General features: G+C 32.1%; 1 protein-coding gene across 3 annotated transcripts in view; it reads right to left on the reverse strand.

Annotated features, from left to right (window-relative positions):
• Window positions 1–26,666, reverse strand: part of LOC126746201 (uncharacterized) — a 172,414-nt gene that overhangs the window by 70,090 nt on the left and 75,658 nt on the right. For all 3 annotated transcript variants that reach the window (XM_050454353.1, XM_050454354.1, XM_050454355.1), the window contains one exon: window positions 16,354–16,448. In XM_050454353.1, coding sequence (XP_050310310.1) covers window positions 16,354–16,444 — 91 coding nt within the window. In that variant the 5' untranslated portion in view covers window positions 16,445–16,448. The remainder of the gene's footprint in view (window positions 1–16,353; window positions 16,449–26,666) is intronic.

A 26,666-nucleotide genomic window follows, 5' to 3' on the forward strand; every position in this document is an offset into this window, starting at 1 on the left:
AAAAATCAATACTTTGCATCTACTACTGCCATAAGGACAATACTGAAAGTGCCCTTGTAATTATAATATTCGCTTCCACTTCTAAAGGGGCATTGTAGTACGCCGTGTTTACCGTCAATGGCTCCTAAGCATTGAGGAAAATTACATAAGTTTTCATAGTCATCGGAAATTTTGACCTCCCAACATCTAAATATGTACTCTGCCTATTATTATTATACCCATACTATAGGCATGTATACTTTGTTTCAGGACTTGGAAAACACGCAATACGAGGATTCATTAGAAACCATCCTTACTGAAGGTTCCTCAAGTATTCTTCAATTACAGCAAGTAGAAACACCTCATGACACAGTGAAGCAGTTGGCAACAATAAGAAAGAACAGTTCTGGAAAGCAGTTAAACCTTTCGGATCCTCATAATATTGGAATAGAATCAGAACCGTCACAACGAGACACCGTAAGGCAGTTGGTTCCAGTAGGAAAAAAAACCTCGGGAAAGCGCCCAAATTTGTTTCGAATACTTTATCATTCACACGGGCAGTTTACTCCAAGAACAACGAATTTGCCACTACCAACTGTATCACCTGTCTCAAGTTCGCTCTCTTACGCACCAGCTCCATCTCCTTATTATACATCAACAAGCCATTCAACATCCTTCTGATCAAGATAGTCCAAATGAACATAGCTTTATTGACGCCCTAATTGGATCCCAAGCGGATAACTCTACGGACATTTCATAAAAACTATATTACGTTCGTATATGTTTTTATTTCATTAAATAAGGAAAAAAGAATTTGATTTCTTTTCTTACCTGAATATGATCTGCCAATGCTTCTATAAGGGCTTCGCAAGTTTCAGGAACTATAGTACCAATTAGCTGTTTGGAAATTTGAAATAGATACATTAGACTGACATATGAATCTCCAGTGGCTAAAAACCTTAAAGTTATCATTAATCTTATTTTCACGCATATGGCTTCCCGAAAGTTTCTAGTTTTTTTGCAATTTTAGGTCCAATCATAACGATGAGACTTTCAAATGCGGTTGCATTAACTCGAGTAAAGTTTTTAAACAGCATTTGATCTTCCATTCTTAGTTCTGGTAAAAACTTCCGTTTTCTGTTTGCGAATATACTTCTTTGCCACCACCGTCGCTTTCTGCAGTTACGCGATTTTTTAATTTTCATAAATTTTTCGTCGCACATTTTGGCTCGACTGAACTAACTTTTCAGCAACCAGGTTTGCCGATATGTTTTCCAACAATCATCGACGTTTGTTTGCCCACAGTTGATCAACTCTTGCTCAACAGTTGTTCAGCTGTTGCTCAACATGCTTAGTCTTTTCCCACCTTAATATACACACTGTAATAACATACACAAACAAATAATAGTTACGCTACTTACTTGGCTTATTTTTCGCGATTTTCCTCTAACTGTAATACATCAAACGCAGCACCTGGTATGTATATTTTGTAGTATAACCCTAAGACACTATAATTGTTTCTACTCACTTCGCCTCGTATCTGACATTGAACCCAGCTATATTTTTTCCCAATCGGTTTACTCATACGGGTTGAACAAAACAATAACCAACAACTAACCTTGGCAGGAATTTCATAAAAAAACTCTTTATTCCTTTTGCAATAAAACCGTTTGTCTTTCATTTTTTTTTCGTATAAAACCTTTTTATTGTTCGCTTCATAGCCGTTTTTTTTAGCAGCTACTTAAACGTAACACAATGCAATGTCAAGTTGCAGCTGATTTTTAAATGGGTGTAATTGTTCTTTTTTTGTGTTAAAATGGCCGCTCGTGCTTAAGAAAATCAAGCAAATTAGACGAGTAGACAATAAAGTTGTTTTGTAAGATTTAAACACAATAATTTTAGTAGTAATTTTGCATGTTGTTTTTACAGATGTTGATGGGAAACTGAATAAATTGGTTGAAAGTGTAATCTTCTTTCACGTTGTAAATGGGACTCTCTGTATAATATCTTTTAATTCAAAATGGATCGGCTTAACCAAATTTCAAGTTTTATCTTTATCTAAGCGTAAATAGTATATAGTTACAAATTACGCACGGTCAAGTGTTGTGTCTCTGAAATAGGTCAAAAAACGACGTAATTTAATTGGACTTTTACATCGAAATTTCCTACTTTACCGACCGACTTTTCCTGGAAACTGGAATAATGGTGGACCGCGAGCTTTTATTCTCTAAAGCACAAAGCCAAATATAAACGACAAGAGTCAAAGGCCATCTGGCACAAAGCTAAATTTATTTGATCTCGAATTAATGAATATATGGTCTACTTAGTCTGTATATTTGGATTTAGAGATTATTTTTCTCAATTTAAGGGTATGGGAGGATTTAATTATTCCTAATGAAAAATATATCAGGAAAATTAAAATCTCTTAATTAATTAGTTGGCATTACAACAAGATGCTTATAGATATTGATTAATAGTATTATTCCATATTGTTTAGAGGCTTTAGTTAATATTATTAATAGTTGTATTTTGCAGAAAATTTATCCTAGTGAATGGAAACAAGCTATTCTTATTCCTTTACCTAAAATTTACTCCCCTGAAGAATTTAAAGACATAAGACCAATAAGCATTTTACCAGTTATATCAAAAATATTAGAACGTCACATTTATAATGAACTCTCTAAATATTTATATAAAATTAAAATAATTCCTGATTGTCAGTCGGGATTTCGAAAATCTTTTAGTACTACAACAAGTCTTATAAGCCTTATTAATGATATTAGAATTAAAGAAGACAAAAAACAGATAACTTGCTTAACCCTACTTGATTTTAGTAAGGCATTCGACACCATTGATCATAAATTACTATTAGCTAAATTACACTATTTTGGGTTGTCTACAAATGCCATTATATTTTTCCAATCTTATCTTGAGGGTCGGTCTCACTGCGTTCGGGTAATCAAAAAGTCAAATTATGAGTTCTCCAACTTCTTGCCTCTTACCATGGATGTTCCACAAGGATCCATATTAGGACCGTTGCTGTTTTCTCTCTATGTGGCTGATATGGAAAAGTGTCTTCAAAATTCAAAACTTCAACAGTATGCTGACGATTCCCAGGTATATATTGCTTTTGATACTCCAGGTCTGCATGAGGCGCAAAATAAAATAAATACTGATCTACAGAGCTTGGCCGTGTTTACTGAGAATCATAACTTAAAACTTAACGCATCAAAATCGTGTGTAATGTTTGTAACACATAATAAGAGTCAGCTGCAAGAGGTTTCAAACAGATTTAAAGTAGTTGTTAAAGGCGAGTCTGTTCCAGTTGTAACTGAAAAACGTAATTTAGGTGTAGTTATTGATTCAAATCTTAACTTTACTTCCCATATTAAAGTCAAACTTCAAGCCGCCTACATCAGATTAAAGGGCCTTTATCAGTATAAGAAAATATTGCCTTCAAAAATAAAATATTGGCTGTGTGATACACTAGTTCTTTCATTACTTGACTATGGGGATATTGTATACGGCGATTCTTTAACTAAATACTTATCGAACAAAATACAAAAACTTCAGAATGGTTGCATGAGATATTCATTTAATATTGCCTCTAAAAACCGCATAACTCCATATTTAAATTCTAATTTAATTCTGAATATGAGCAATAGAAAGAAAGTCCATATGTTTAATTTAATTTATGAAAAAATGAAAACCAGACAGCCTGCAAATTTAAGAAATTTATTTTTTAATCAAGATATTCCTTATAATACAAGAAATCCCCATTTGCTTAGAATTCCTTTACATAGAACAGCAACCTTTAAAAAATCTTTTTTATATATGGGCATTCGGATGTGTAATGAACTACCTATTTATATAAAGGAATGTTCGCCTAAAAAATTTATTATAAACCTAAAAAAATATCTCTTAAACACGCAAATTATGGTAACCTAATGTGACCGTATTTTATAAAATGGTATTTTTCTATATTAATTAATGTTCTGCACACCTGATCTTGCTAATTGCAAATATTTACATTAAAATTAAATTCTTACTCGCCTGTTATCTACCCTTCGTGCTCGCCCCTATACCGTTCTCGCTCGTCTTTGGATTCTTTTGTTTTTTTTTGTTTTTCTTTTTGCCCAGCTTCATAGCCACTCGCTAGTTCATTGTAAAATGCACATATTGTCCCTTTTGATTTTGGTATGGACCTTATTGTAAATATATAATATAACGTTTTTTAGAAAATAGTTTATTTAGGAACACGAGTTGTACAGCACATGTACAAGTAATCTATGTACTTGCATGTGTATCGGTTTTTTTTTATACATTTTTTTTTTTTTTATATTATTTTTTTTTAATAGTATATATTTGATGAGAGACCAGAATTTAATATTCATTTCAGTGCATATATTTTACACAAGAAGGAAAGAAGAATAGAAACAGATCAAAAGGAACCGCACATAGATATGATGAGGTTATAGTTGTCATGTTTTGCTTATGAAAATTAATTATAATATTGTTGTTGTGATATGCAAAATGCATTTTATGACTTCGGTCGGTAAGAACTCATAAGAAGAATAAGTGTTTATGAGTAAACAATTATGTGCCGAATAACATAATTACCTATAGTCAGGTTTTCCCTCAATGTTTTTATGTATTTGATAAGGGTCGATCTCCCAGAGCGGTATTTCCACAAAAAGATTTTTTTAAGAACAGTGAAGTTAGAGAATATCCTTAAATACATTTTTCATATCCCATGGATTTAGGCACTTGACAAGATGTTCCCTAAGGAAGATGGTTGTGGTTTAAACTGCTATTCAAAGCACTTTCTATGCCAATTATGCAGTTATACAAATAATTTTAAGATGCTGATAAGCGCAACCTTAAGGGAACAAAATAAGGGAACTTTGAAATCGAGAACACAAATTAAAATCTAATATTATCAATTAATTTGAAATTAATATTTCAACTTTTACTAATGACAAATAAATGCCATTTATAAATGATAAGGCCAACCTGAAACCATTTAATGATAATTTGGACACGGCTTAACCCGCAAAATCCCTCCTAAATCATCCCTAATCTCAAAATTATCGATAAACAAACCTCGCACATCTATCCCAGGGCTAATTAGCCAGTTCGGATGTGTGGCATTAAACTTGCACACGTTTATCCAAAACAACATTGGCCGATTTCCAACGGTTGTGCACCAGAAAATTGGTCGAATAAGCTTTTGTTAATATTCTGGCTGTTATTTTACTAATTTAAACTGAATTCGTAACAATATTCGCAAACCAGGATGTGCGCTAACAATGCAATTTTATATTATTGTGTTTTGGGTTCAGAAATTGTTTTGTATAGAATAACGGCATCTTTTTTATCTCAAATATAAAATTAAATTAAAATCAAATATAAAGATTTAACACAAAATTTAATTTTTTTTTTATTTAAAAATAATTTCAAAACAGGCTAAAAAATTAAGAGATAAGTAAATTGTCATTATGGAACTGGGTATTATGGATAATATATCTTAAACGAAAACTTGCTTCCACCCAAATGAACTCCAGCAAAAACGCGAATCGATTTCTACGATTTAGAGAAAGTGGTCTCAGATAAATTACATATATGACAAGTATTTTCGCTTGAGAAAAAAGGGCTGCTGTCCATGGATATTGGCTCTCGTTTTTATTTAAATTGAATAAGCATAACCTACGTTTATCGTTATTATTTTTACTTTAAAAATCGTTAATTAATTTAACACTTACGTAAGTGAACCTAAACTATGACAAATAAAATAGTAAATAGCATCTAAATAAATCAAAACATAGGGGCACCAAAGAATTATGGGATGCTCTGGTACCCAATAGCAACTGAGTGAGAGTAATTTGTACTTAAATTGTAGTTGGTAGGAACGTCACTTTAAAGGGCTATAAGCATTTGTACAAACACAATATAAACTGTGAAGGTCTTACAGTAGAACAGCTGTCAATCAGTTGACAAATTAATAATCAATATTTTAAAAGAAAATATTAACAAACCACCAAATATACTAAATTTCCACATCAATACTAGATACTGTATGTGTGTCTTGAATACATAGGACATCCATTGAGCTATTTGCGTTTAAAATAACATATTGTTCTGCCATTTCATGAAGGTAAACGATGAAACATCTTTAATCAATACCGAAAGACCTACGAAGTGTTTAAAAGTAAGTTTTCCTGTGTTGAAAAAAAAAGTCTGAATGCCTTGGACTTACATTACAATACATTTTTTGTATTTATGTGCATGCTTAAATACATTTTCCTTAAAAATGATGTACCTTGTTTTTGGATCCTTGGTTAAACAACTTTTTGGATTTCGTCATTTGAAGCAAAGTGCCAGCCACTCAACCTTCTTATTAAGTTTGAAAAAAGGAAATAGTCAATTGGTGCGAGGTCTGGAAAGTAAGGTGGGTGGTCGAAAATTTCCTAATAGAATTTCTAAAGTAAGGTTGGTGTTTTTTTGGCAGAATGGCTCATCCCAAATATTTGCTAATTCAGAGTACTTTCTTCAAGTTTCTTTTTAACCATGCTTTGATGCTTCTATTTGGAGTTTGTATGGTGAATCCATGTTTCATCTTCTGTCAGAGTGCGTTAGTAAAGATCATTGCCTTCTTTCTCAAGCGTTTTAAGAAACTTTTGGCTGAAGGCGCTGTTGTTTGTGGTTATGGAAAAGCAGACGTAAGACCCATCTTGTACAGACATATTATAACCAAGCTTTTCTGACAATATTGTATGGATTGAATTGAGGCGAGTTTGATATTCAGGAGGTATCATTTATAATATATCATAAATAGTGCGTCGCCAACATCTGCAATCGCATCGTCCGTAATGGCGCTCTTTCTTGAGAACATCTGTGTCCCATCTTCATATCATCTGCACAGTCATACAATCTTTACTATAAATAGTCAACAATTCAATATGAATCTGATTGCTGATTAAGCAGCTTTTGCAGTTAAAAAATAGATAAACGCACTATATGATTGTCGAGAACTGTTGAAAAAGTATTCTTGTCCATCAAACAAATCTCACTCTTATCAGTAGAACCCAAACTAAAGGTATTTTCAGTTTAAGGCCACTTGGCGTCTGGGAGAAACGCCAGACTAGGGACTCTAACTTTTTGAATACAACTCGTATTTTAAATTTACGCTATTATAACCAAGATCTCAACTAAGTGTATGAAGGTCCTGGGAAAACTGAGAAGAAACGTTTGCAGATCCAGGGTCGTCTGGATACCTAGCTTCTCAAATAAAGGTGAAAAAGCAGACTGCCTTCCTAAAAACTTCAATTGCCGCGAAGCTACCGATAAATCCTAAAATCCAGGCAGCATAGCAAAATATAAGTCTGCTGATATCTTTAAAGATAAGACGCCCTAAATCTCATTAGTAATAAGGAGTGATATTGGAGTAAGAAACCGCAAAATATGATCAGGGACTGCCGGTAATCACCTATGCAAAACTTAAATATGTCTACAGTTTCCTCTGTAATATTCTGCTCTAGACTGTTTAATTGCTCAAATATCTCACTGTTTCAGTGACTGACCACATGTCTCGTGGCTGCCCAATGAATTTTAATTTATTTCAATATTGAGACTTTAATAACTGCCCGTTACTAACTAAATGTTGTTCAATAAAAGACAGTAGTTATAGGAAAAAAATATTTTGTAGGTATAGAACGTTTTTAACCGAACCTTGTTTAAATCTGCGAATGCTGCCCTAATTCAGAAGTGTGAACAGAAATGCGCAAATCAAAGTCAAAGATCAACTACCAAGGAGCTAAAGACCATGCGACGAGTGAGGCAGAGCTATATCTTTTACAAACTCTCTTTAATATGTACAACATCTTCAGATTACGAGACATACAGATATTGCTGGATGGTATAAGAAATGCGAGCGACAAGTACAGCCGAGATTGGAACATCAGGAAAACCAAATTCATATCGATCAGCCGCACCAATTTGGACACTAAAAAAAAATTCCTTCAATCAGGTCAAAATCGAGTAAAGGTTCTTTGAAGAATGACAAATCAAGATTAATAATGTCTATAGGTGTATTTTCATTTACCAGGAAAGGTGTCAAAATGGTATTTTCCACATTGGATTCATTATTTGATTCCTCAGTTACAGGTAGTTTCCCTTGTGTGTCCTCTTCAAATGCAAAATTACTCAGGCTTTGGGATGTTATAGTAATTGTTAATAAGATAGCTTAATAAGAAGAAAAAAACTAAGTCACATAAATATTTGCATTTAATTACTAAAATACACCAATCTATGACACGGAGCCAAGGATCTATGAAATCTTGAACATGATTTTAATGTTTTTATTGAACTATTACTTGCAGCAAACTCTGGACATCTGCGAATACTCACAGGCAGAAATCATAATACAAATTAAATTATCGTAATAAATATCAATATCTTATTGAGACTTTTCCTCAAAGAAAACTACTACATTAAAACTAGACTAGCTCTTATCAACTAGAAAAATCTTGCATATTACTACCTTAATAATTGGCGGTAGAAACAGCAAGCAACAGAAGACCGCTTTGCTGCCTTTAATATAAATAGCTTATGGCAAAACCTTATTTGAATTTATTCTCTATTACCTTGTAAGATATGGCAGTAGACGTATTTCTAGGAAAATTACATCTACATTCAAGAGCATGCTGACGATATAGAAATATAAACTATGGGAAGAAACATGGAAAATATATTAATTGAGATGCAAATTAGACATTCAAAAATCATAGACTAGACTATTGTTTTTAAGTACGCCTTGCTGTAAATCCCTAGAAAAAGTAAAGGTTTTTGTGTTACCAAATCTTCGAAAGGCTTCAGTTTATCTAGAAAGTCTTTTTATAGATCTCCTCAATAGTAATAATAATCATAAAAAGGGTAGAAAGAACATGCAGATTTTCTAAAATCTGTATGCAATAAAAGTTCTCCTTGCACCCAGTTTCTTGATTGTATTTTATTGTGGTGAAAATTTTAAAAAATCGATAAGTTCCCAAAGTTAGAGCTGGAATTGAGTTATTCAATCCTCAGGTTGGCCTGGCTTCTTTCATCCTTGGATATAAAAATGGTAAACGAGACTGACAAGCCGCACTAACTGCTGCTATAACGAAAACTATGATAAGCGTATCTCCATTAGCTTTTATGATAAAAAAAATGACAATAGAAGCAAAATAAATAGTGACTATAAAATAGTGACGATATAAATAGTGACGATAAAATCGCTTTCTTGTAATATTTGTAAAATAATATATAACTTTAATCTGAATTTGTATTATTATATAAAATTTATTTAAAATTGACTTTGTAATTTATATTACGAATTACCTGCTTGTCGAGGTACCGTAAAACATATTTTTATAAATTTTTAGGGCGCCAACAACGTAAATTATTCCCGGTTATAAAATAAAGCCAAACTTAAATTTTAAAATGGTAAAACTTCTAAGAAAGTTTAAAAAACTTTCTAGGGGAGTTTGCATTTGTAGTTATCAATAAGCGTTGCTAGAACTTTATTGAAATATAACGAAAATTTATAATAAGTGGTTTGTAGCTGATAAATTGAAGATGAATGGTGCTGATATGCCTTAAGGAAAACTGATTAATAAAAGCCTAAAAGTAACTCAATATTACCATAGAAATACTTGGAGCAACTCTTAATTTAATCCAGGTCATTAAAAAGTAAGTAACTTTAGAGTGAAAGCACTAAATTGTTATTCAGATTTAACAGCGTTGAAATCTTGCTTGAATCACTGACCTGAGAAATCCTAAAATACAGCAAGAAACAAATCAAAAGTGAATACCTATCAATTAATCACACAAAACATCCCTAAATTTATAACCTTAAAACTTACCGTTTTCAGCAATAATTCGTAGCTATCTATTTTCAATAATCGGGCAATCCTAATTCCGCATTGAATGTGAAATATAGGAAGCACGCTTCGTCGCTCAACCGAGCCTTCTATTATGGAAATCCATCTCTTTTTTTTATTTGTTGTTTTTTCGCATTTGTTGAACCCAATTTATCGATTCTGTGTCAACACCCTGCTTTGTTTGAGTTAAATCGTATTTAATCCACTTACAGTTTACATTTCTGGTAAACATATGTTTAAGACTTTGGGTAAAGATCTGCAGAGTGTTAACTATTTATATTTTACAGCAGTATTTTTTTGAAAATTAAAAAAAGTGTTAAAAGTGCATCTTAATCAGTTCCAATAGACTTTTTGTATTGTAATTATTATAACTTAAGATGATTTTGCGGGATGGTCACTTACAACATACAGAGTGTATCAGCAAAAGATATTATGATGATTTTTAATTTAATATCAGTAAAGGTAAATATCTGGAGGTCTTTGAGATGTGTTGATACTCTGGATGGCAAAACTGACAAAGTTCTTAGACGCGTCAACAAGAAACGAGAACTTTTTGAAATCATTACGAAGAGAAAAGCAGCATATCTTGGACATATCATGCGAAGTGAAAGATACCGAGTTAAACAATTGATAATCGCGAACAAGATTGGGGGAAGAAAACGAATCAGAAGAAAGAAAATGTCAAAGTTGCGAAACATTAGATACATGATATGCAGTCACTGATACACACCATAAGAAATGAAGAAGCGATGGAAGATTGAAAAAAAAAAGTAAATAATGTAAGACATGACTTTTCCAAAAACTCAAACTAATGTTTAAAATGAGGTTAATGGTCGATTAAAAAGCTCGAAGACTGATGAAAAGAATAACTTCTTCTTTTGTCGGATGCAATTAGCCTTTTATTAACCATCAAACCGACAACATACGTAAAGTATCAAGAAAGCTTTTAATTAAAGATTTGTGTTTTTGTAGGGATAAGGCCTAAAGACTTACTTTGATGTGTTACCATATTTTATATAAGTTCTTCGGTTATGCTTCTTTTCAAAGTGAGAACTAATGTGGCTTTTTCAGGACTCGTCTTTGCATTTTAGTTATTATATATATATCAAAAAGTAGTGTGAGGGATAGTGGTCTGAAAACTTAGGCGTAGAATAAGTGGAGGAACGTTAAAAAGAGACCATATGCTTTTCACTCAGCTGAGAACATTTAGAGAGTCAACACGTCAACTTCCGTCAACCTCTCTTAAGAAGTGTTGTTGCGACTCAAGATTGAAAAAATCTTAAGCAGCCTTACGCTATTAAATTCCATGTGAAATTAGTGAAAACTGCGACGGAGGAATGTACCTCTTGGTATGCTTAAAGACGCCTACGGGGAGGATTCTATGAGCCGCTCTACAGTATTCTCGGAATAATGGAATTTCTTATCAAGTACAAAGTTTGGATTTCTCCTCTTTTTTCGGCTAAACTGCAACCAATAGAACTCTATAGAAGACATCCAAGAGACTGTGGAAGAATTGCTTAAGAATTCCGTATCCGGAAAGCAACATCTAAAAAGCGTATGTGCAGTGGGAAACACATCGAATGCGTTACTTCTAAGCACAAGAGGGCTATTTTAAAGCTACTAAGGAATTATACCAATTAGTTCAATAAAAAAATTAAATGAGATCAGTCCTATTACTTTTTGATTCTACCCTATATCTCATATTCTTCTCCACAATGTATAATACTAGCTCGTCCAGTCTACTCCTGCTGAGGGATGTAGACCATTGGATTAGGTGAATACAGGCAGGATAAAGAATATCAATTATTATAAAATGGGTCCAGGGGAATAGAAATATTTTATTCAGAACTCTGATTTTAGTTTTGGTGTGACATGATACAACTGGAACTTTTTGTAATCATTTTCCCTGCCAAACGCAGCAATGGTATAGTTTTTTTAAATTCAAATCGAATTAGAGGGAATTTAATATTTTCGTAACTTCTACTTTTAAATGAAATGTATCTTTTATGCTTAAGATAAAGAACTTAGTTTTAGGTACTTGAAATTAGCGTAACTCAATATAGGCCCCAGTATTAGATACGAGATGTATGTGGATTATTTGGGATAAAAGCAAAAAATAATAAACGACTTTTTGCACTAAATTAACAATATTTTCAAGAGATATTCAAACTAACTTTTTCTGAATATTCTTATAAAAAATCATAACCAAGAACCAGAAATTCCGTTCAACAAATGCTGGACAATATCTCCAGTACATGTCCAATAATCGTGCATGCATCTACCAAAGTATCCAAGAACATCAAGTGCAACAGAGATAGGGATCTTAAAGACAAAAAACAGAAGAAAACACTTTTAGAGTTTGCGTTAGCAGTGTTTTAATATAATTTTTTAAATAAATGGAAGTTTTAATTTTTTGACTGTCAGCAGCTTTTTAAGTCAATACCGGGAGAATACCGGGCAATTTACACAGCTTTTATTCTCTATTTCAATATAGTTTCTTAAGAAAGTTCGGTAGCTATAAACTCCACGATTTACTAGTAACTACTAACTATTGTCTACAGTCGATAAGGGGACTTAATATGTAATGACCTATTTAAGGCGTTTGATAGTGTCTTTTACTCTTTGCTGATAAGAATTGTTTTAGACCTTTGAAAATATAGAATTTACCTAGAATGGATTAAAATCTTGTAGTTTATCGTATGAGATGAGATATCTTCTTCAAGGGTTCCACAAGGGTTGCATATTGCTCCTATTTTTGACTATGATTTTGACCCCTATCCTTATTTAAGAAACGAGAATATTGATTTTTAATATTATTTGCCAACTTGTTAATCTTTAGAAATTTTTTACTTGTTAAGGTTTTTAATTAAAGGCTTTTTTCTACTTTTAGACTCAAAGTTAGTTTACTTGAGAAATATATAGGTCAATTTATTTATAAAATACTTTGTTTTTAACTTTACAGAAATCAATCTTCCGGTCAAAATATGAATTGCTTATCTTGGAAATACGAAATAGCATTTGCACTGTTTAAGAAACTTAACATCTGGTTTACACAGATTAAAACTTAACCAGAAATAAAATAATACTAAGTTATTAGTTAGTTCAGGCTCGAATTCAGACAATTTGAGTTATAAGGATTAGATGTATATTTGGTCTCATAAGCAAATTTTTATTGGCTACACGTGTTTAGCCCTGTATAGGCAGGGCATCATCAGGCTTTAGGACCTACACATACACTGTAAAACTAACAACAATGAGAATTAGAGTTAATTAAAAGTCATTGACATAGTCATAGTCTCTTTCCAAAATACTGATGTTTGGTTTAAAGTTTCCATCAACAGTTTTAGTCTTCAACAATACGCATGCGACTAGGAGCCCAAAAAGAAAAAAATTGAGCTCCAAGATATCGATGCAATGATCGCTTAATAACAGGAATTAAATACAAACATGAAAACTACTAGAAACTAATGCGCTAAGCAAATCCGAGCACACTTAAGCCTTGGACACAATTGTGAGAGACTAAGACTTAGCAGGAAAGAAAACATAAGAGTGATAGGATTAAATATTAGATATCACAAAGTAGTTTCTATAATGAGCTTGTTTGAGCTTACGTCATGATATCACATTTTTTTAGATAAACCACAAAAAGATACTTTGTTTTGACTTGAACTTATTTATTTTACATTAATAAGAATTTTTAAAGATTAGAAGAAAGTTTAAAAGTTTGAGGAACATGCAATCAGTTTAACTATATATAAGTCAACATTAATATAATAACTTTATATAAGTCGAAGATATGACCTTAATATGTGGAAGATACTTATATATTAGGATAACTGCGAAAATGGTCTGAACGAGTTTTTACGAGCCCTTTCTGGATTTTCCTGTTAACAGTAATAAGCCATAGTAATTGTAGTTTATAAAAAACTTACATGAACTAGATACACATACACTATAAGTTCAACAATCCCACATCTTCCATTAGTATCAGCAAGCATCGACTATATGAATAACAAGGCGGATCTCAACAACACCGAAGACCAAAAAATACTTTCAAGAAATAGCAGTAAGGTAATTGCCGAGCAAATAGGATGTTTCCCATCTTTTTCGACTTTTAATTCCAAAGGTAGAGAAGCAATTCAAAATTAGAAGAAATCTGAATAGTGTCAGTCATTCCAAGATTTTTAACTTAGTCATAACTAATAAACGCAGCTAGAAACCATGCGATTTACTAGAACTATTAAATAACTACAATAGAGCACGGATGGCAAGTATATTCAATATACAGGGTGATTTTCAACCTATGCGCATAAACTTGGGAAATGGTAGATGAAGATCAATAATGAGTAATAATGAAAAAAAAGGTAGTAAAATATTTTTGGTTTCCGAAATAAAGTTAAACAAATGTCAACAGAACGTGTATCAGATGAACTTATTTTGTTTATTAATAACTGATAGTAAACAAGTCATAATGTTTGGAATTTGTTGTTCGGAATCTTTAGCAGTACTTAGTTTGTTGGTGGCTGTGATCGTTTTTGATCGTTATTTTCACACGAACAAAATAAAAGCGTCAAATGTAATGGCGCACATTTTTACAAACGAAGAACTTATCGACATGGTTTTGATTTTGGAGAAACGCATCAGAATGCAGTGGCAGCAGCTGATCTGTATGCCCCAAGATTTCCCCGAAGATATCACCCGAGACGAAGCCCCACGTCTCGGGTCTACGTGTTATTCAGCGGGGTAGAGAAACTGGCAATTTGCGGCCGCGGCCTGGACAAGATGGAGGACCTATTAGACCTAGGCACATTCTCAATCTAGAGGAGGATATTTTAGAAGTTATCAAAAGATTGCGCGATTTGGAATATCGCAATCTGCAAGTTGGCAAATTTAAAGGCACGATTTTCTGTACCCGTTTCATGTGCAAAGGGTACAAGCCCTACTTCCAAGAGATTTGCCGCTTCGAGTACACTTTTGTGAGTGGTTGTTACATCACCAGCAGTTAAGCCCAAACTTTACCATGAACATTTTAGTTACGGATGAGGCAAATTTTACGTGAAATGAAATTTTCAACTTTCATAACACTCATTTCTGGGCTTTGGAAAATCTGCATATTACACGGAGAACATACTTTCAACAACGTTTTTCTGTAAATGCATGGGATTTCTGGAATTCTGAACGGGATGCTCATCGGACCTTTTATTCTGGAAAATCGTTTGACTGGCGCTCGGTATTTAGAATTTTTGCCCAACAATTTACCAGTGCTCCTTGAAAATGTGAATCTCAACGTTAGGCTGAACATGTGGTTTCTTCATGATGGTGCTCCACCACATTTTTCACGACCAGTGCGACAACATTTAGATCGTGTGTTTCCCGAACGATGGATAGGCCGTGATGGTTCAGTTGGGTGGCCTCCTCGCTCGCCTGACCTTAATCCATTAGACTGTTATTTGTGGGGTCATATGAAAACAATGGTGTATGTAAACGTAAGTTGATACTGAGCAAGAGCTACGACATCGCATAAAGTCTGCCAGTGGCGCAATTCGCCTACAGCCTGGTTTGGCCCGTGCATGTACGTCTTCATGGATTCGACGAGCTCAAACCTGTATCGAAAATAATGAAAACAACTTCGAACAGTTACTTTAAATTAGTTTAAATTAAACACATTCACATAATACACGTTCTTTATTTAAAAAAATATGGATCTCCAAAACAAAAAATATTTTACTACATTTTTTTTTCATTATTACTCATTATTACTCATCAGCTATCATTTCTCAAGTTTATGCGCATAGGTTGAAAATCACCCTGTATATTGACCTATTCAAGACATTTTACAGTGTTCTTCACTTTCTGCTAATAGGAAAAATTTTCAGGCATTGAATATGTGAAATTAACCTAGTAGACAAGCATAAGGTGATATGTTTTTACAAATAGAAGCATCTCATCTCATATTGTTTATGTTATATCAACAATCAAACCATCTTTAGATCAAATACAATCAGATATGTAGAGATGTAATCTTTTAGTCAGATTGTTACTAATAACAGTATTTACTTTCAAATTGAGAACCTTTCAATTTTTTCTTAAAGTGGTGCTTATAAAGACAATACACCTTATGTTTATCTTAAAAAGGTTCGTAAATAATTGCTTATTAGTCAAACCTTAAATAAATCAGAAATTTCTTTTATGCCTCTTGCAAAACCCAACTAAACGATAAACCAAATATTTAGCAATACAAGTAATCGTCCAAGTGCGTTAAATAACACATCATTTTCTTCGAACAAGTGGCATACATATTATGCATTTTACTGTACATTATATTAAACGTTTCGTAAGCCGCCTTTAACCAGCCGGTATATAAAGGATGACTTATTGCGAAATGTATAATTTTTAAATCTTCAACTCGCCTTTGTTGACAAAAAAAAGCAGACAAAAAAGGAATTTTCCTACTTACCGGACTCAGCGGGAGAACTATAGAGCAGGAAATTGATGGCCACAAACAAGGCGATTCGGAAAATCCGGTTTTCTACCGCATTTTCATCCATCTTTCTGAAAAAGAAAAGCGCCAGATAAATTGGGGTTTGTTGTTGGCCGTATATAAAAAGAAGTCGATATCAGTGTTACTGGATATTGGACACATTGGCAAATACAGGTCACGACAGATTTAGCATTTCACTGCGCTACTATAGTTTGGATAAAAATAGTTTAGAGGATATAGAAATGTCTTCTATTTTAGTTCTATTGTTGTTTATTCATACATTTAATATTTATATGTTAGATATATGAATAAATCTAATATTTAATTGTGTTCTGCATAATACTTAGTAATTTTGATATATTTAACATGTATGTGTTTTAAGTCCCAAGTTTATGAACTAAGGAAAAATTAATTCTGTGTCCATTGTAGAATGATCTAGCTTACAAGCTTCTCAATTATCGTGTATACTAGTAATCTCGTGTATAATGTTAATTTTATATCACTTTAGTCGACAATTTTCTAATAGATTTTTAATGTAGATAAAACAGTAAAGAGAAGTTTTTTGTACATCTATTGCAAAATATTTGCATTAATCAATTATTTCAGTATGAGTGAAGTTATCTGGAGCCGATAGGGTAAACAAAGATGCATTGAAAAATTGGAACATAACGAAATTGAGAGGCGGACAAAAAATAAGAGTATAGTCTCGTAAAGTCTCTAATATTTGTGATATTTGAAGTTTTACATACATAAAGCAGCTTTTATGTAGAATTTTGCTTATTCTATGATTGCATGTGATCATGAGGACCTGTGATAATTTAACATCGTTCAAGAGGCTTTTGAGCAAATTTATTTTGGATGGGTTGTTAAAGTTTTGTTCGTTTTATCTAATTTTAATGTGTCAGTGTCGGTGTCTTATTTTCTCTTTACACTATGTATCTTACGTTAATTTTATTTATACAGTTTTAATCAATTTTTAAATTTTTTCGTTAGTATAGGTATATACAGGATGGTCCATTTAACTTGAGACATCGCAATATCTCGAAAACTAAACTTGTAACCAGGAAATGTTTTTTGTGAAGTTTGAATGGTTTTCAGGGGGCCATAAAATGACGTCATTGGTTTGACCTTGTGTGGACGCCTTTAAGGTCAAATGAAGGTCAACTTCACTTTTTTGCATAGAAACCTCTACTTTTTTTATTAGTGTCTGATTAAGCGTTAAAAAATAACGTCACTGTCGTCTGACACTTTTTTACATGCGACCTCTCCTTTTCAAGATATTAATTCTTGATTCTTTTACGATTTTTTTCCTTGATTTTTTTTCTTGAAAAATGACATTTGCCCTTGTAGATAGTATCTGATGATTTATTAAAAAGAGTGAAAGTATCTTATGATAAAATTTTATTATTATCAGAATCGAAAACTTGAAAATAAAACGTACAAAGTTCAAATAAAGAAACTGAAACAAAAAAAGTCAGAAAATTATTTCAATAAATGTTTAAAGTGTTGAGCTTCCACTTCTATACATTTTTCGACTTGCTTTCTAAACAATCGATGAACAGAGTGCAGCATCTGCGGAGTTATCTGCCCGCAAACCTCCGTGATTCGCAGCTTCATATTTTCGGCAGTCGTTGGTGGATCTCCTTCAAATAACCCTACAGAAACAAATCTAAGGGCGTCAAATCAGATGATCGTGGCAGCCAGACTGCTCCACCGCGACCTATCCAACATTCATTGAAGTCACGATCCAACACTTGGCGCGTAACGCGTGAATAATGTGCAGGACAACCGTCATGCTGGTACCATATATTTAGTCTCATTTCAAAACACACATCTTCCAAAAATACTGGTAGAATCTCCAGAAAAAAATTACGGTATTTTTGGCCTGTAAGGACACCATCAGTAAAATAAGGTCCTATGACTTTATCATTGATTATGCCACACCAGACATTTACAGACCATGGCCGTTGATGTTCTATCGCTCGAAACCACCTGGGATTTTCAATTGCCAATAATGCATGTTATGACGATTAACTTGGTTTGTAAATGAAGCTTCACCGGTGAATAAGACGCACAGAAAGAAATTGTTATTTTCATGCAACTGATTTTGGGCCCATTCACTGTTTTGTGAATGGGCCCACTCGATTTGAACACTCGATTTTGGAAATCATTCCCGTGAAGCTCTTGATGTTACGACAAGTGATACGGATGAAACTTGTGGCGTTTCAAAATTCTCAGAACACTTGTTTTGGAGATTCCAGAAGCAGAAGAAATTGATCGTGAGCTGACTCCAGGATTATAGGCAACTGCAGCTAAGATGGCAATTTTATTATTTTGACTGGTAATGCTTCCCTTTCGTGATCGATTTATCATTTTCACACTTCCATCTTCTATAAAGTGGTTCACTACATGATAAAATGATGCTCGCAATGGAAGTCGCCGAAGGATGTCACATAGTATATAGTTTAATGGCTCTATTAATATTCTGTTCAGATTCACCATAGATAAGGACCATTTCAACTTTTTCATTTATTGCTAGGCATTCCATAGTCACTCAACAAAATAGCCAAATACTTCATAACTGAACGAATACTGTTAATCAAAATAATCTCTCATTTACTTTATTTATTGTTTACAGTATTTGTTTACAATCGCCTGAAATACCTGGGATAAACACGTGAGATCTGTTTACTATAGAAAATTTTCGCATCATAACAACTTGCATTGATCATTGATCAACAATGCCTTGTCACAACAATATTGAAGAATTGCTGAACCAAAGCTATTCCGGTTTCTAATGTCATTGTCAAGATAAAAATTCATAAAAGAATCAAGAGTTATTATCTTGAAAAAGAGAGGTCGCATGTAAAAAAGTGTCAGATGAAAGTTACTTATTCTTTAACGTTAAATCAGATACTATTAAAAAAAATCGAGGTTTTTATGCAAAAAAGTGAAGTAGACCTTCATTTGACCTTGAAGACGTCCACTCAAGATGAAACCAATGACCTCATTTTATGGCCCCCTGGAAACCATTCAAACTTCACATAAAACATTTTCTGGATACATGTTTAGTTTTCGAAATATTGCATGTTTCTTTTTTTGTAGCCTTAATGATAAATAAATGCTTCTTAATATTAATATTATTATTATTATTATTTTGACAAAAGTGTCAAATTATGCCGTATATACTTAAATAAAATTTGTGAAAATTTTTGGGCTTTTCCAAAAAAGGTGGTTTTTGCATAATTAAAAAGTTTAAATTTTTTGGAATTTTGCAAAAAATGTTTATTTTTCACACTGATTATAAAATAATATAAGATTAATGTCAATTAAGAAAAATAAAAACCATGAACTTTTGTCCAGACAAAAATTTTAATTAACAATAGAAATTTGTGAAAAAAAATTTCTTCAAAAATGTGATTGTTTTGATACTTCTTTCAATAAATTATAGGATTCTTGTCAATTTTCAAAAAAAGTGCAAAATATTTCATAAATTTATGACCAGGCAACAATTAAAAATTTCCAAAGAAAAAGCCAAAATTTTGTCAAATAAAATGCAAAATCGACATTTATGATATTTTTCAAAAATCGTGACTTTAGTGAATTTAGCACCAAAGCAAATGTTCGAGAAATCCAATGATTATCTTTAAACGATTAAGATCGTATAAAAAAGTGCCGAATTCAATGACGGAATGGCAAGCAGTATTAAAATTTAAACTAGAATGTTGAAAATATTGTCAAAAAGAACCATTTTGTTTATTCAAATTGCTTTTTATATTCTCTATTATAAATGTAAGATAAGTTTAACTCCCTAGAAAATTTTTTGATGTTTTTCAAAAAACGTAATTTTTTATACTGACTAAAAAAAATGATGCGATTCATGTCAATTAAAAAAAAAAAACTAAACTATTTTATAAGAATTTTATACTGTGAGCAAATTGTTAAAATGAAATCTAAAACTTTATGAGAATAATACAAAATCAAAATTTTTAGGATTGTTCAAAAAAACTTGCCGCTCATGCAGTCGTAAAATGATCAGGTTTCATAAAAAATGTATCCATTCATAATTAATTACTCAACTAACGGTTTAATTACATAATAGAAAAAATTATATTGTATTATAGTGCCCTAAAGAAGACAATATATTTGACAAAACGTCCGTTCATTTTCAAAAAAATCTGTATTTTCATCAATTAAGCTCGTATATCGGGTACATTTTAAGTGCTTTAAAATGCCTAGAATCAAGTTCCTACAGAAAAATGTATAGAACATAGAAATAAATAAAATTAATGGATTTGATAAGGAAGTTTTAAGAAAAGGGATCAGTCCAAAACAGAAAATAATTAAGTTCAGCATCTAGTGAGAAATGAAGTGGTAGAAATTGCAGTGTTGGGTCATGTTGAGATAAAACCTAATACATCTGCGCAAAATATTGTTACCACGTCTGGCGTATCTAAAAGAACCGTACACAAAATTTTAAAATCACATTATTGGAACATTTTTATTAATACAAATCTTAGTGCTGAAAATTATTCTCTTGGAAAAAAAATGGTTTAATTAAAAAACATTTTTTTTTTCAAAAACCTCGAACACCTTGATTTTATATTCAAGGGGGATAATTTTTAATGAGCAAGCTACCATCATGCCAGTAACCGCCCAGGGGGGTAGGATCACCTCCATAATCTTAAATAAGAAGAAGGGTCGTGTAATACCTTATTTTAAAGGTCTTTTAATTCTGAGTACAACTGCTAAGTTTGAAGTGGCTGCTATCATTTCTCTGTATATTTTAAGAGCCTTTTAAAATTCTGAAAATAGCAAAAACACAAGCATTTTAAGCATAACCCTAAACATTAACTTAATTAGTATAGTTGCTAGAATCGCCAAAAATAACAACCTGTTCGCAAAAATGTCACCTAATATTAATGTTTTTTATAATATTACTAAATACGTTAAAATGACTGAGGTCTTTTTTCAATAATGACAGCTTGTTAAAATTCTAAAAAGATTATTTGATCCCGATTTATAATAAATTTAAAAAAAATAAGAAATAACTTTCTACGGCCAGTGAAAAGTAGACAAATAAAAGAAAAAAAAGTATCTAGTAAAATCTAAAGTAAAATAAAGTGCTTCAGTCAATTAAGTGATCCCCGCATACAAAAATAAAAGTTTTACTCAAAAGGAATTTTGACATTTTCTAGAACTTTAGATGTTATTATATGACACTCATTTATGATCCTTTGGCGTCTTCCAGGGTTTCTGCTAACGTAGCCTAAACTTGAGTTGTTAAATACGTCTGTAAAAAATAATCAAGTGGCGTCAAATCAGGCCACCTAGCCGGCCATTCCATAAAGGTCCATCCCCTTCTTCGAAATCCAGGATTGATTCCAAATCATGATTGACTCTGTCAAAAGCCTTTGAGAAGTCCGTATGGACAGAGGTTAGTGGCAGTGGTGAAATGCCAGGAAAAACAACATTCGAAGTAAAGACGACACTTTCAAATATGAAAAATCACAAATCTCGGACGATGCAGTAGTTAGTAGACTTTGACCCAATCGCGCTGGAACAATACAGTAATTCTTTTATTACACAAAGAGGGAGATATAACAGATCTGACAAAATATCAGCTATCACATATAATAATATAGAAGTTCTAATAGCACACAAATTATTTTAAAGAGACTGGAGGCTAGGCTTTACTTCTAGAAAATAAGCTGGAGTTAGGTCAGAGTATGGCACCAACCAACTATATACTAGTGGTAAAGAATGTGACAAGCCTTCGATAGCATAAATCAAAAAAAATTGCTAAAAGCATTCACTGAATATCAAATAGACCATCGCTACATAAACTTAATATTTTTATATTTACCAAAGCCAATGATTAGCGTAAAACTACCCGAACAAGAAACAAACAAATTAAATACAACAATAAAGATTAAGGCAAGAAGCTTTCTACAGTAGAGGTTACTTTCTTACCAGCTAGACTGATGAGGATGTACAAAATAGAGACAGATGGAAAAGATTGAGGGAGACCTATGCTTGACAGTCGACACTTTTTTTTGGATTTCTGAGCATTATTTAAATATGCATTATTTATTATAACGCATTATGCTTTTAAATAGCATTACTTAAATATATTTAATTATGCAAGATTTTAGCTATAATTCGTTTCTTTTCATATTAATATTCAAACTGACACATCTTGCTTGATGCTTGATGAATTTTATTTCGATTTTCGGAATGCCGACTTTAGGGCTATTAACTTTCATTTGGGGGCTATTGATTGGAGTATGAATTTTGATGGGTTGAATGTTGATGGTGCTGCGGGTAAGTTAAATGATATTTTACAGGATTGCCTTGATTTGTATGTTTCTAAAAAGAGACAAAGGTCTTCACTTTTCCTAAATGGTTTAGTCCTTTATTTACTTAAAGACTTAATTTGTAAAAAGAAGGCTGCACACAGGAAATATACGTCTACTTGGGAGTAGACCTGACTCTTATGCTCTTTTTTCGACCCTTAGATCTCGATGTAAAGTAGAACACGATCGTTGCTTTAGTGAATATATTTGTAAAGTGGAGACGTCAGTGGTGGATGATAGTCTTTATTTTTGGATAAAAGAAAGAGCAATGCATTTCCAAATTCGATGTTTTTGGGCCAGGAAATGGCAGAGTCTAGGGAAGCAATTACTGATTTGTTTGCAAAGTTTTTTGCTACAGTTTACGACAACTCTACTTATCCCATTTCTGATTCTCTTGAATTTGGTTCCCAGAATAATATTGTTGGACGCTTCATTCTCTCGGAGGTATTTTCTAATATCCAGAAATTACCTAACAAGTTTATCTGTGGGACAGGTAATATACCTAATGTCTTTTTAAAGAACTGTATTTATACAATTAGTAGGTCTCTCCAATGATCTTTAATATGTCTTTACAGGACTCTACCTTCCCAGAAGCTTGGAAGCACAATTTCATCATACCGATATTTAAGGCTGGCAATAGGGGGAATATTGCCAATTATCGTGGAGTATGTATTCAAAACTCATTGGCCAAATTGTTTGATAGTTTGATCTGCGGTCAGCTAACATGGCAATGCAAAGGAATCATTAGTGAAAACAGTCAGGATTCTCTTCTGGGAAATCCACAACCGGCAGTTTGGTTCAATACGAGTGTGATCTGTCGGGGCCTTTGGAGAGTGGGGTTCAGACTGATGTGGTCTATACCATCTTCTCCAAGGCCTTCGACAGGGTGAATTTTGGTCTCTTGCTGGCCAAGTTGGAAGGTGCTGGTTTTCATGACTCCCTCTTAAAATGGCTTAAAAGTTTTCTGATAGGAAGAACTCAGATTGTAAAGGTTCATGGCTGTACTTCTGCACCTATTAATGTAGTCTCAGGGGTTCCTCAGGGATCTCACTGTGCCCCTCTGCTATTCAATCTATTTATGAATGAAATTGTTAATGTGATCAATCATAGTTTTGTAAGTATGTTTGCTGATGACCTGAAGCTCTACATGCAGATTAAGCAGGTGAATGATATAGCCAAACTTCAGGAAGACCCTGATGCTTTGTGTCAGTGGTCAGTGATGAACGGATTGAGGCTCAATACTTCCAAGTGTTGCTACATATCATTTTATAGAGGTTCGAACAGATTCAATTCTACATAAGGTATCCTTGGTAAGTCCTTGCAGTATGTGAATGTAGTCAAGGATTTGGGCGTGTGGTTCGATAAGCATCTGAAATTTGTTCATTACATCTCTAAAATAACTTTAAAGGGACTAAGAGTGTTAGTTGCTGTAAAGAGGTATAGTTCACATCTCTCTCTGCAAGCCTATAGACTCATTTATGTCTCACTGGTTAGATCTAATCTTGAATTCTCTTCAGTAGTGTGGTCTCCTCTATATCAGAATTCAATAGATATGATTGAGAGAGTGCAAGATGGATTTTTACGGTGTGCTGCATTTAGAATGGGCATAGGCTTTGATGAGTACCATCGTGAGGACATGAGAGTAAGACTTAACCTGGATATATTGGCCAAAAGGCGTGTGAACGCTGATCTTTATTTTGTCTTTAAGCTGGTTATTGGCATGATTAATGCTCCTGACCTTCTTTCTAAAGTTGGTCTCAATGTTCCAAATAGAACTCTACGCAATTTTGACCTTTATCATGTTCGTATGCACAGAACTGAATATGGTCGTCATTCTCCTATCGATAGATCTCTGAGTGTCTTAAACGCTCATAACATTGATTTATGTAGTAGTTCACTGTCCGTTTTTAAGAATAGCCTTAGCAGACTATGGCTGTAATGGTGTCAACTCAGTTCTTATATATATATATATATATATATATATATATATATATATATATATATATATATATGTAGGACCACCACTATGTATGCTTATGCCAGATTGCTAATGTTCCTTCACCAGAACTTTTCTCTATCCATCAGAAGTATAAATAACTTGAAGCAGGTAAGGAAAGAACCTTTAAACTTGATCTTGCTCATGTAATATTATAATATTAAAAATAATAAATAATTTTAATTATTCTTTCCACTGAAATACGTATTTCTTTATGTTAAAATTGCACTATTTTTAATTTTTGCAATTACTTTTTTTATTTTATTCCTTGAATATTATGTTGTTTTATTTGTTTTGCAGACATGCTTTTGCCTTTTAAATTAAAAGTTATTTGAAACATTTAATCGTCAATATTTTATATAATTAAAATATTTTTTTAAGTAGTATAAAGAAACTGAATCTAATAAAAGTGTTGGCATTTTATTCATTCTCAAGTCATTCATGCTACAGCATCATTATTATGAACGTAAGAACGCAGAAATTACGAAAACATTCAACTCGCGTAGGTTCTTAGACAATGTGTGATTGAATTCGAGGAATATTTTGTAAGAAAGCATACACTATCCAATTATATTATCGGTAGAAAATCCGAATGCCATTAACATTTTAATTCGTAGTATGTGAAAAAGAATTACATTTAATTAATTTATTTGAAGGAATAACGCTTTTATTTTTATGCTTTATTTATGAAAATAAGGGAGTTATATTGAAAAAACTCTTTTGAAGGTGATTCAAATGTCAAAGAAATCCTAAATAAAAATTAAACCAACTATAAAAAATTAATAGTAAATTTGATTATATTAATTAATTCATACCGAAGCACTTGCATTGTAGTAAAGTCGGAAAATTTTTCGATAAAAATCGGATTAAAAATTTAACAAATAGAATTAAATAAAATAAAGTTTTGAGAGGATATGTTATTTCAAGACTAAAAAAAATTAAAAATAGAGTAATGAAATGCCATGAAGTAGGTGCAAATTGTTGTAAAAAGCATTTAATTATATTGTGTGTTTTAAATATAATAACAAATAATAGATTTACAATAAAAAGTTTAAAAATAAATTCACTTTTCTAATTTTTAGTTTACATGGATCAAAATTTATATAATTATAATAATTTTATATTTAATTTATTTATTTATGTTTTATCGGAATTGTCTGTAACTGATTAATTCATAATTGTTATTTTTTTTATCATTTTACATATGTTAATTGATTCTAGTTTGAGTGCACTAATTTTGAAGTAATAGCTGATTAATTAAATAATTAGTTTTGTTATTATTAGTTAATTTAAATTATTCAAATTTATGTTTAGTTAAATTTAATTCTTTAATATAGTTGTTGAATTCACACAGAATTCTCTAATTTGCACATACTCCCATGTAACACTGGGAATATTCTTTTATTCCAAAAGAGTTTTTTTATGTTAAATTGGGGTTTTTAATGAGAATAAACAAGAAAAACCTGTTTAGCGTAGAGTACTTCTACTTACTATCTTTAGCAACAGATTTATTGTAAAGTGTGCATTTGTTCCAAGAGGAAACTTTTAAAATATTATTATTTTATTTAAAATATATTATTATTTTTGTTTCGCCCAAAATAGAACCGTGTATAAAATTTAAGAAAAATTCTTATGCAGGTGAATACTACTCTAAAAGACCTCTATGATACTACTACTATACCTTATTTAAGGTATCATAAAAGGGGTGATGCTAATTTTGGCATTGCGCTTTTCTAACTTTTTTAGTTTCAGAGATATTTGCATTGAAATATTTTTAAATTAACACTCTATATATTTTTTTGTTACTTGATTTTATTAAGTGATTACATTCCTAATTTGCAATATACTTTCTTGTAATATGCTATTAAGTTTAACCTAAATAAATCGATTTATTTTTATTTTACAAATTTTCTTATTACATAATATTTTTTGCAATT

Source organism: Anthonomus grandis, chromosome 17 (assembly GCF_022605725.1).
Source record: "Anthonomus grandis grandis chromosome 17, icAntGran1.3, whole genome shotgun sequence".
Taxonomy (NCBI): Eukaryota; Metazoa; Arthropoda; class Insecta; order Coleoptera; family Curculionidae; genus Anthonomus; species Anthonomus grandis.